Raw genomic sequence first — 12,858 nt, forward strand, 5'->3', positions numbered from 1 at the left:
ATAGAAGTCACAAGAATGCTATATACTGCTGATGAGAAAAGGTATTTAGTTTATATTTATTTTTATATATTTATATTTTTAGATAATTGCATTTCCATCTTCTGTGTACTGTGGGAGACCAGATATAGTGAATGCAGGGTCCTGGGTTTAGTAACACTTTAACCACTTGCCGCTCCCCGCCCACCGTTCAATCAAAGCCGGTCACATGTAAACACAGAAGTGCCGGTAATCGGCTCTCATCGCCTCACACTGAGAGAGTGTGTGGCGAGGAGAGACGATCAGCGGCATCTCTTCGCAGGGGACAGCAAGACAGGTAATAATCACAATAAAGTGCCAGCAGTGCCAGCAATCAGTGCCCACCAGTGTCAGCAATCAGTGCCCATTAGTGATGCCAGTCAGGGCTGGCTTTCAGTGCCCATCAGTGCCGCCTATCAGTGCTGCCCATCAATGACCATCAGTGCCACCCATCAGTGCCGCCTATCAGTGCTCATCAGTGCCACATATCAGTGCCACCTATCAGTGCCCATATGTGTGGCATATTAGTGCCTCCTCATCAGTGCCCATAAGTGCCACCTCATCAGTGCCCATATGTGCAGCCACATCAGCACACATCAGTGAAGGAGAAAAATTACTTATTTACAAAATTTATTGACAGAAAATAAGAAAAAATGTTTTTTCTTTCACAATTTTCTGTCTTTTTAAAAAAATAAATAAATAAAAAACCCACAGTGATTAAATATCACCAAAAGAAAGCTCAATTTGTGTGAAGAAAATGATAAAAATAACACATGGTTACAGTGTAGCATGACCGCGCAATTGTCATTCAAAGTGTGACAGCGCTGTAAGCTGAAAAATGGCCTGGGCAGGAAGGGGGTGAAAGTGCTCAGTATTGAGGTGGTTAAGAGACCAAAAGGTAAAAAAAATGAGAAGTTCATTGTTGGGGCTCACATATACTTTAAAGCTGATCTCTGGGCATTACAAACCCCCCCCACCACCACTACTGCAAGGGTTAAACATGTGTTAAGTCCATTGTAGTGGAAAAAGCTGTAAAACCTAACTTATTTCTTGCTCCAGCAACCTTTTTCACCCTGTGTGGCCGGTCTCCTGAAGCCTCTTCTCTAGGGTGCTCTAGCTGGCCAGCAGTCATGCTGACATAATCAAATACAATGCAGGACCCATAGTCCTACATTGTATGCAGGGATGGGGAGGGCCAGCTCACAACCTGGAGCGTCAGATTGCAGAGGAGAGTGTCGCAGCCATCTTATTCTTCTACCTCTAGACTTTACAAGCTATTAACTTTAGCAGAGTGGAGGTGCCCACTGCAAGGGTAGTTTGGGACTGCAGATTTTTTTTTTTTTTGAAAATTAATTTTAATTGAGTTTCCATAACAATACAGAAAGAAAAACACAGAACACATTTGAGCACAGCCTGACTTCCAGGCGACGCGTGACACATTTAACATTTCAGCACTAGGCCAACAACAGTATAGCTCCAAGGCTAATATACATCTGTAATAACAGTAATTCCATATTGCATTTATCTCAGACTCAGATTTGTATAATGTGACTTGTACCAGCTCCCAGATCTAATAGCATTTTATGGATCCAGAGAATTCAATCAACAGACCCCGGTTACAGTACCCAAGTACCCAATTTACATCAAGGGAATCTAAACAATAAAGAGCCTTATCTCATATCAGTTTATTCAGACACTGTAGATACACTATTCGTCCAGGTATTCCCCTACTAGGAGATGTGGCTTTATACAAAGGAAGGGCTTTATTAATTAGACCTTCCAGGCTTGAGCAACAGGAGGTGTTGGATTTTTTCGTAGAGAGAACTATCATCTTTCTAGCATAATGGAATAGTAATGTGAAAAGTGGAGTTCAGCTTTAAGGTATGTTTGTTAATGTCATTTCTTAACAGACAGGCAAAAGCTTTACGGACAAGTAAGCTGTCAGAGAACTGTCTGCTGGATCTTTTCTAAAGCTGCCAGAAGCTCAGCTGTCCTGTGAACAGGTGGAGAGCAATAATAGCCCAGTGGTTCCATTCCAATCCCTGCAACCGGAAGCTGAACAGAGCCTCACAGCGGACAAGGTTCAACCGTCTGAAATTTCATCATTCCCACCATCAATCCAAACAGTAAGAAAGTAGGTACGGAAGGAAGGAAATGGATTTTTCTACAACGTGCCTTATTGTTCTCTCCATATCAGGTATACCTACTCTTTAAACTCGATTTTTAATTATCTTTTTTAATTCTAAAGCCTGTTTATGTGTTTTATATGTTGATTGTTGTACTATTACTTATACCTAGCTTGTTTTGTATTTGATATCCAGATAGAACAATCATGTCATCTGTAGCAACTGGCCAAAAGATATTATTTATTTGATTGCAGGTCTTTAGATTACCTTTTTTGCAATATTTTTTTTTTTTTGTAATGGATGGATGTGCATCTTTTTTGCAATATTTTTTTTTTTTTTATGGATGGATGGATGTGTATATCTTCTTCCTTGTGGCATTATTTTGGCATGAAAATTTGGCTTATAATTACCAAGTGGTTAAGCTACTGTGTTTAATGTAATAATGATGATAAATGTACTCACAGTATACACTGTATTGTTATTTTTTGTTACTTGTTCAGTATGAAATATACATTTTTCTGCTGGCCTGGTATTATAGAAAAGCTAGATGTGGAACTGAAAATATAAACAGCATTTTTCTAAAGGTCCCCATTTTCCTCCCTAAACACTAATTAAATAATAGGCTGGGAGGTGGGGAAGAAAAACTATGCAATCACCAGGCAGCTGGGTTGGCCACCAATCAATCAGTCCATTAGATAATGTATAGTGGGGAGGAGATGGGGTGGGAAAAATGTAGTCTATAATTTCAATTCCTCTTTAAAGTTTATGTCTTTGTTAATGTGGGAATTAGTTACAGTCTATAGTCAAAAGTGCACATGCCAGTGAGTTAAGATTTTAGACTTAAAGTGAATCTAAACTCAAACACTTATCATGTGTGGTAAAAGCCAAATATGTTATTGTAATATGCAAAGCTTAAGGTCTCTTGTACACAAGCAAAAAAAAAAAACACGTAGATATGTAGATCCTTAAGGCTAGGTTCACATCAGTGCAGGCTTCTGCAAGAAGTGTAATCGCATGCCATCCCTCCCCGCACTAAAAACACATTGCGGTTTAGGAGATGTGTGGGGGTATCATTAATCCTAATGGCCCCCCACACACAGACCCCGCATTTTCTGAAAAGGTGCAAGGACCTTTTCCTTGCGTTTTAAGTGGGTACGTGGACTAGGGGCAGTGGTGGCCCGTCCATTAGGGGCGCAGAGGCGCCACCCCCTAATCTATCCCGGCCCCTAATCTACATGCAGGGCGCTGGACGCATGGATTTTAATGGGGTTTTTTTTTTTTTGAAGCACATGATTAGAGCCTGAGGCTCTAATTGGCTTCAAAAAAGGACACTGAGCCCTGAGCCCACCCAGTTGTGTGACATCAGTGAATTAATATTCGCTAATGTCTTCTTGCTTCTCCTTCTGGCTAATCATGAAGTGGGTCCTGAGACCCGATTGGCCGGGAGTCTTAGAACTCCCATCTCAGGACCCACTTCATGTTCAGCTAGGAGGAGAAGCAACGGCCCCAGCTCTTCCCTCGGCAAGCTGGAGCAAGAAGCAGCATAAGGTAAGGCCACTGATCGCCGCCATCTGCCATGGGGGTGGGGGCACTGATCACCTCTGTCTGTCTCCCGCGGGGGAGGGGGGTCACCGATCGCCGCCATCCATCTCCCGCGGGGGCTGTCAGGTTTGTTTGCTGCCCCCCCCCCACAAAATATTGAGCACCAGCCGCCACTGAGCAGGGGTAATGCAGCAAAGGGTTCAGAGCTGGAAAAAAAATTGAACATTTTACATTTGGCTTGTTTTTAAGCATACTGTATTTCAATCAACTTAAGAATATATCAATTCTATATTCAGGGCAGAGGTGAACTTTCAGGCTTTTTTCACCTTTCAGTTTCTCCCTACCCCCTGTTGTTTACAGTGCTCAGTTACTCAAGTGAACCAGTCAGAATAGTGACAGCCCACTTTTCCTTTCATTTTGCTCTTTCCAAGGTTTCAGTGCAAAAACTAACACACCAGGAATAGTAGCTTTATTTTCAAAATAGCAAAAATTTTAGGAGTGATTAAATAACAATCTAAAAAAAACGAAGACTTTAGTTGGGCTTTAATAAAAATCAGCAACGCTGAGAAGATGGTAAAATCTAGAGAAAAAAATAATTGAATGCAATGATTAAAATTCCAGCAATGACCCTGTAATGACCTTGGTTAGTATAGCTTCTGTAATGCCGTATATGCTCACCAGGTGGCGCTCACATAATAATAAAATCTAACAATTGTAAAGCTGAACTATGAATCCTGTGTTTTAGGTCTGCTATGGTACAAAGCTGGAGGAAAAGAAAAGGGGTTTGGATATGGAATTTCTAAAATGAGAGATTTTCTGTCATTTCTAATATGCTCTGCAAAATAGAGGACAGTGTCAAAACTCCAGTAAGATTTTTATTTGCTGTTTGCTTTCCTGCTAAGGAGATTGAGGCCTCCTTCACATGGGTGATTATGTGCATACAGAAGTTTCTAGCAGAAAGAATCATGGGATTTCTGTGACCAGTGATCACGGGTTCATGCAAACAGTGGCAGACGCTAAACCTATACAAAGTAATGATAGGCTAAGAGGTCATCGCTGTTCACATCTATCTGCATATGCAGCTGTTACCTGTGGCAAGGGACAGATGAGCGACCCTGGACTCCTCTGTCTACATCCCGGGTCGCTCATCCATCCCTAAACACAGATAATCACTGGATGATGGCGCCTCTCAGCCTGTCATTGCTTTGTATAGGTTTAGCGGCAGCATGCACCTGTGATCCCAGTCACAAGAATCCCATGAAAACCATAGCTCCCAACTGTCCCTGATTTCGAGCGACTGTCCCTGATTTGGAACAATGTCCCTCTGTCCCTCATTCCTCCTCATTTGTCCCTCATTTTGGTTTGATCTACATAGCTGTAAATAAAATGCACTTTTTATCTATCAAAAAGTGTTTTCCAGCGCTAAGCCTTTCATCTGATTTTTAAATTGCTGCATTTGTAAATTCCAAAAACCAATATAAAGGAATAGTAATGGTAAAAAAAAGCACCTGTGGGTTTACCCAATCTTGTTTTTTTGTACAATTCTCCTTTAAGGGGGCGTGGCAAGGGGTGTGTCCCTCATTCCCATCTCAAAAAGTTGGGAGGTATGTGAAAACCTCTGTATGCACATAATCACCCATGTGAACGGGGCCTTGCCCTTTCACACTTTGTGCAGCTGACCAATGTTGGACAGAAACTGATGGGAAATCCAAAATGTTACTGTTGTCACTGGCACAGGAATGGAGGGAAAAACATTCCACTGGGACATCTGTTCCAGAAGCAATTTACATAGTTACTGTATGTAGTAGTACCCCCGTAGGGGCTGCTGAGTGTAGCATGTGGGGACCTCCTGACCCACTGCCTGTACTTAGGTGCTCTGGTCTGGGTGGTGGAAGGTCTGTTGTTGGAAAGTCATCTGCTACTGATGGGGGTTCCTGCAGCTTCTTCGGTGTTCCCAGCAAAGTCTGGCTCCTCTCCTCCCTCGGACTAGACCTCCAGGGCCTGGGAATCTCCTGTCTCCCATTTCTCCTCCGAGCTGCTATCAGGACCTGAACTCCGCTAGCATTCTGGAGGATCCCCAATCTATGGCCCTGCCCTTGCATTCCCCTTCTGGCTAACCTGAGGGCGCACTTCCCTCCAGCACTTCCAGATAGGGATAACAAGGGGCATAGCAGCGACTGCCATTTCAGGGACATTGCATGGCAGTACTCCGAGTTACCAGATCCCCGACCAGGCCGCAGGCCACAGCAGACTCCTCTTCCCTTATGTCATGATTGTTCGCAGGGGAGTCACCAGGAATTGAAGTTTTGCAGGCATTCTGAAACTAGCAGCACTTGCCCAGGCATGTCGCTCGGCACCAACTGTGCCCGAGCAACTAAGAGCAAATGACCGCTGACTTTTCGGTGGTTTTCGGTAGCAACAATAAAATTTTTAGCCCATGCCTCACTGAAAGGAACACTTCTAGCACAATCCCGCCAGGCTGACCCCGATCACTCTGGTCAACAGTAACTTCCAGGCACACTTTACTGTTTAGAGCAGGAGTTTGAAGCATAAGTTCAGAATGTCCAGAATTAGCAGAACGCTGGACATATTTGTAATCCGACTCAAGACGTCCAGCAATAGCAGAACTCTGGACGTATTTGTAATCCTTGGGCACGGTCGCCCGCTGTGGTTGCCACAGGTGACAGCACATGGTAAAAATTTACTGAATTGCAGAATATTAGCAAGTGTTCATCCCAGCCACAGTTGGGGAAACTGGGCAAGCAGGCAGCATCATTTGAACGTGAAGGCAGCTCCCGCTGGTTGCTATGGACAACGGCACTTAATACTGTACTACTGAATGCAGGCAGAGCACAAAAGTCCTTTCCCTGGGTTCAATTCCTCAATTGGTGGAACAAAGTGCAGTTCCCCAGCTCGGTCAACTTGGCTTGCTAGGGGCAATGGCTGTCAGGTTACCTGTGAACAGAGGGTCCCCGAACGAACCCCCAAATGTTTCTGTACCCAGTAGGGGCTGCTGAGTGTAGTTGTCCGTCTGTCACCCTGCCCAGCCAGGCACACACTTTTCACTCGTTCAGAGACATGAAAGCAGTCCTTGCACTTGTTTTGTTTTTTTTGTTTTATTGAGGGGAATTCAATTTGGATAGAATTAGGAGATTTATGAGATGCCCAGATGAATTGAGAGTCAATATTGGGACCAACTATATACACCATGGTATATACAATTCCCTCTTCTCCTCCTGCACATCACTTCCTTGCAGACTGAAACTCCTCACCCCTCCTGCACATCGCTTCCTTTCTCTTTCCAGACTAGCTGGCACTGTAGGCCTGACACTGGCTCAGCCAGGACTAAAGCAAATGACCTTTACAGGCAGGGACAGCGGGCCCCTATGGTGTAGAAAAAATGTGGAAAAGTCCCAGTGCTAGCTGTCCCTGTGGCTACTGTTCCCAGCACCACCTCTTCAGGCACTGCCAGTCCTCCTGGCTGCAGCTGCCCCTTTTCACTGCCCATGCCACCACAATCCTCCTGACTGGCTCTGCACCCATCCCAGACTGCTCCATCTCTGTCCTCTCAGGCATGCCTCCCAGTTCTCCTGACTGTGTGAACACTCACCAGCTCTCTTGGCTGCCTCTGTAGAACTCCTGGAGACTTGCCCGGCAGTGTTCTCCCGCTGTCCTCTCTTGCTCCTCCTGTGTCTCCTGGCCAGGACCTCTGTGTGTTGTAAGGGGGCTTGTCCTCACCCGAGCCCAAGCCCATGGTCACCCCCCCCCCCCCAGACTGCGGAACTCCCTCAAAGGCTCTGATAGTCTACTCCATCTCCATCTTCCACCCGATCAACTCCTCCCCAACTGGGCTGACGCTGGGTATTTAAGGAGGCCTGCCCCCTGCTAATCCAGATTGGGGATTGGTCAGGGCTCCTCAGAACACCCCAGGTGGCTCCACCTTCCCTCTCCACCTCTCTTTCCAGAAAGCACTAGAAGATTCTGGAAAGAAGTAAGAGGTCCTGGTGATGCCACCTGTGAGTCACCCAGCACTACCCTGAGCCATTCCAAGCCCAGATCAAAATACACCAGGTTTGACTGCCAGCCAAGCCTGAAATATTACCTACTCTGAAAAAAATGTTCTTATTCTTCTAGCACACTAGAGGGTGTTACACTTACATAGTTAGTCTGGTTGAAAAAAGACACAAGTCCATCTAGTTCAACCAATAAAAAGGAAAAAATAAAAAATATCTTTAAAAAAAAAAACATACAATCCTATATACAGAATCCTTTAGCCACAATTAATCCAGAGGAAGGCAAAAACCCCAGCAAAGCATGATCCAATTTGCTCCAGCAGGGTAAAAATTCCATCCTGATTCCCAGAGAGGCAATCGGATATTCCCTGGATCAACTTTACCTATAACTGTTACTACTCAGTTATATAATGTTCATTTAGGAAAGAATCCAGGCCTTTTTTAAAGCAATCTACTAAGCTGGCCAGAACCAGCTCTTGAGGGAGTCTATTCCACATTTTCACAGCTCTTATGCCCCGTACACACGGTCGGATTTTCCGATGGACAATGTCCGATCAGAGCGTGTTGTCGGAAATTCCGACCGTGTGTGGGCGCCATCGGACATTTTCCATCGGATTTTCCGACACACAAAGTTGGACAGCAGGAGATAAAATTTTCCGACAACAAAATCCGATCGCGTCAATTCCGACCGTGTGTGGCCTGTTCCGATGCTCAGAAGAAATTCCGACACGGGACAGCTCGTTCTGGTAAACTTAGCGTTCGCAATGGATACAGCACTTTCGTCACGCTGCAATGTTAAAAATGGTTTAATACAGCGCACTCTCTTCTTCTTTATAATGTGACAAGAATTAAGTCGTTTTGCTGCTCATATTCACACACACTTCTCACAAAGTTTTATTTGTGTTTTTTTAGTGGGATTCCCTCAATATAATGTTATTAGTTGTCACATCTGACAGTTTTATTTTTTTTTTTTTTTGGATTTTCAGCCTTTTTTTTTCTGTAATGTTTGGATTTTTTCCAAGACTGATCTTTGCTCAATGTTATTTTTATTTTTACTCCAGAATATTTTTGTGTGTGTTTTGTGCGTCAAGTTACCCCAACACCATTGATATCTTTTATTATTTAATCTCCAGGAGATTGTTTGGTGTTGGTGTCCCTTGTTCATTTCACATTGTATATTTGAAATGTACCTGAATCCTCACAAACCAACTGTCCTTTTTGAAGTAAAACACATAGGAGAGTATAATTCAAAACAAAAATCCTTTATTAAGGGATCAGAACCAAACAAAGAGGAAGGCAACACTGGATCAACATGAGAAATTAGCGAAGCCTGGGACCCCCACGGCAGACATCAATTCTTCAACATCAAAATTAGTGGCCTGAGGAGTCCATATCTAAGGGAGGGCAGTCTGGTCCCAGAAGTCCCAGAGATCCGGATAGCAGCAGATGACATCTGTGTCCCCAGGCTGTGGTACCACAAGAGGCTGCATCTTTTGGCCAACCAGACTGAACCCAGGGCAATCACTGTCTGGTCTTCCTTCCACGCTTCCTTCTGGGCTGTGGCTGTGCAGTTGGAGATGTGGCAGGAGGAGGAGTAGGAACTGGAGGAGGAGGAGGAGGAGGACTGGGAGGACCTGGAGGAGGACTGGGAGGACCTGGAGGAGAGGGAGGAGGAGGAGGAGGAGGACCTGCAGGAGGAGGAGGAGGACCATCCCAAAGCTGTGTGTGAGGTGTAATTTGGCCCCTCATACCTTTCTCCAGAGCCTCTGATATGAGGGCCTCACACATGGCTTTTTGGCCCTCCTCCATCCTCTGCATTTTATATGCTATGAATGCAGCAATGTTCTCCTGCCTGGTGTGGGGTGCTCCCAGGACCTCTGTAGCCCTCCAAAAGAATGCTATAGCCGCCTCCTCTAGGGCACTCGTCCTACTGCCACTTTCTGTTTTCAGGTGTAGGGGAGGGACCTTGATATCAGCCAGCCGGCTCGGCCCGGCCACCTCCTGGCTGAGACTTCCCTGTGTATGAAAAAGGGACATGGTTGTAATGTTTTGCATCATCAATCACAATCCTAAATTAGTACTCCCAACTAACATCTAGTTATCATCATTGATTGGACAAGCAGAAATATTTAGAGGAATGCTATACCTGGCTCAATCTGGGCTCCTCCACATGTTGCCTGGAAGGCCCAGGTTGGGCGTCAGAAGCCTCAGCCAGGTGGGAAGGAAGCGTGGAAGGAAGACTGGAGAGGGATGGCCTGGGTTCAGTCTGGCCTGCCAGAAAATGCAGCCTGTCGTAGTACAACATCCTGGGGACATAGATGTCATCTGCTGCTCCGGATCTCTGGGAATCCAGGACTTTCTTGCGCTCCCTTAGATATGTGCTCCTCAGGCCACCAATGAAAATCTTTAAATAAGTGATGTCTGCCGTGGGGATCACCTGCTTCACAATTTCACACAATTGCTCCAGTGCTGCCTTCCTCTTTGCTTGGTTCTTGAAATGGGGGTGGGTAATCTCCCACAGACAGGGCAGCTCACTTAGCATATCTATGAATACTGACATGAAGTCATTATCTTTCATTAAGATATCCATGTTCACTGCAAGACACAACACAAGACAAAGCCTAATGTCAGACAAAACTCTCCTAATCTTGTTACAATATAGGCCTCAATCTAGAAGCAGTATAGGCACAAGTTTGGCTCTTACCTTCGTTCTTACAATCGGCGCGTCCAATGCTCCTTCCTCCGCTCACAGATCGTTCGTAATACGCACGCGTGTTACGCTTTATACACACTGCGCATGCGTGTAACTCCGCCCGCCCTTGACGTTCTTTCTAGTCTATTCCCCGCCCCTTTTCGTTCGGCGCAGTGGGTGAAGAGCACATGGCGGAGTTACAGCAGGTGCGTGCTAATTCGAACAACGAGGAGGAGGAGGAGGAAAGCCCGAATCCAGGCACGTCCCGATCCAGAAGGAGACGTTTTAAGGCCACAAATATGTCGTTTGGGGAGATGTTGGAGATGGTCGACATCATGAAGAAGTCCGACTATGACGGAAAATATGGGCCTTACCCCAACCCCAACATCAGAAAGGCCAAGATCATGGCGAAAGTGGTCAGGAGTCTTGAGCGGAATTTCGGGGGAACGAAGGTCTAAAGATCAGCTCAGGAAGCGGTGGTCGGACCTGAAGTTGAGAGAGCCATAGCAGTACCGAAAGATCCGGAGAGTGCTGCAAAAAAGTAAGTAGTTGTGCTGTGTTCCTATTCTTTCTGTCTTTATTCCGTTCGTTCTGCTCCATATGCTTTTAGTAATTGTAACGTTTCAAAAGGTCAACTTTAATGTTCATGGGCCCATTATTCGTTCGTATCAAACATTTTTCTTTCGGCCTCTAGAACACCATTGCATTTTCACACATTTTTGGGGGCCTACTTGGATGCCAAATATTTGTTTGTGTAGATGGGTTTGTTACTAGAATGAAATGCAAACTAGATTGTGTGTAAGGAGAGGACACTGAGCAGCTGTTTTCACATCTGGACACTGGAGCACTAGTGTGGGACCCCAGAACACCCTTTTCATTAGGGGGGCCACACCACAGGTGCTCCAGTGTATACTATAGGGGGGGCTACATCTGTGAAGCTTGTACCAAACAGGTAAAGTATTGCAGCTTGACAAAGGGCAATAAAAAATATACATCTTGGAACTCGGCTAAAATAGATAATTGTACCCCACTTCCAAGCAATGTTTCCTATTTCTAGTTCTGCCATCAAATATCTGTGTGCTAATTATACCATTTTTGTTTTACATAGGGGAGAAAAGACTCGGAGGACACCCCTCATCCCAGGAGACCAGAGCCCCCCCCCCTCTGGAAGAAGGGGAAATACCAACCCAAGAAGAAGAGCAGGAGGAAGAAGAAGATGTGGTGGAGATTGGCACCACAACAGGTGAGTGTCTGCGACCACAGACTCAGGTAAAAGAGATGGATGGTGGCAGATTTTTGAGACCTTTTTTTTTGTTCTTTATCTCTTTTTAGGTGATCGTGATCCAGAACGCTTTACATCTGAAAGTGCCCAGATACTCATCGGGGAGATCATGGGGTGTAATCTCCAATTGCAAAACATCCAGCAACAAATCACTGATGTTATTAAAAAAAATAATAACATCATTGATGTTTTGGGGCGAATTTAAACCCCACAAAATCACCTGTTTTATGTAACTAAAATTTTTACAATGTTTAGAAAAGCCAAATTTGGAGGATGCACACAGTGTGCCAACATGTGCTATCTGCCATCACGGGAGATCAATGGACGCGTTTTGGGGGTGCAACCCCTTCCTCAATTATAAAGTCGCATTGAGGAAGGGCTTGCTCCCCCAAAACACGTCCCTTGATCCCCCCTGATGGCAGATAGCACATGTTGACATTCTGAACTTGGTGTGCATCTTCCAAATTTTGGCTTTTCCAGGGGTGATTTCCCCCCATCTGAACGCTATATCAAACACAGTTCCTAAATACTCATGTCTGATATAGCCTTCAGGTTTTACCATATGTGAACTTTGTAAGTTCAAGTTTTTTGGCTTTCTTGTTGGTTTTACACAGGCCTGTTTTATCTGAAATGGATATTTCGATTTTTGATAATGCTACTGCAAACATTGTTATACAACAAACATGTTGGTTTGTTTTAAAAACCTTGCGGAAATGCACATGTGATTGTGCAGCTATAAAAAAGTGCCTTACTCAAGAATGTGTGGATTATTGTCTCAACACTACAACACTTTTGGGGTGATGTAATTGCTGTTTTATGCACAAATGGGGGTTATTTCCTAAGGGCAATTACACTTTGCACTACAAGTGCAGGTTCAGTGCAGTTGCAAGTGCACTTGTAGTGAAATGTGTTTTGGCATTTAGGAAGTACCAGCCAACACTATTTTTTATAAGGTTACCCAATCACGACATTTTCTGCACTCAAAACATTTCTGTCAGGGTCAGCTAAAACAAACACAAGCAGTAAATGTCCACCAAGAATTTCTTTTGTTTGTTTTTTATTTTACAAAGGTGTCACAGATTCTCTGGCATATTGATAGCCCCCCTACCCGCAAAGAACTCCAGGTAGCGTAACCGGACATCACGGGCATTCAGGGAGGGCAAGCCAGGACGGCCACTTTCAAGCGCC

The 12,858-nt window shown here is 44.7% G+C and overlaps 1 protein-coding gene across 1 annotated transcript in view; it reads left to right on the plus strand.

The window, feature by feature from the left end:
• The first annotated feature begins 1,933 nt into the window (after positions 1–1,933).
• LOC141146974 (acetylcholine receptor subunit alpha-1-B) overlaps positions 1,934–12,858 on the plus strand; it is a 47,829-nt gene continuing 36,904 nt past the window's right edge. Inside the window, exon 1 of the mRNA XM_073633860.1 lies at positions 1,934–2,212. Coding sequence (XP_073489961.1) covers positions 2,170–2,212 — 43 coding nt within the window. The 5' untranslated portion in view covers positions 1,934–2,169. The remainder of the gene's footprint in view (positions 2,213–12,858) is intronic.

The sequence above is a fragment of the Aquarana catesbeiana genome, linkage group LG06 (assembly GCF_042186555.1).
Source record: "Aquarana catesbeiana isolate 2022-GZ linkage group LG06, ASM4218655v1, whole genome shotgun sequence".
Classification (NCBI taxonomy): Eukaryota; Metazoa; Chordata; class Amphibia; order Anura; family Ranidae; genus Aquarana; species Aquarana catesbeiana.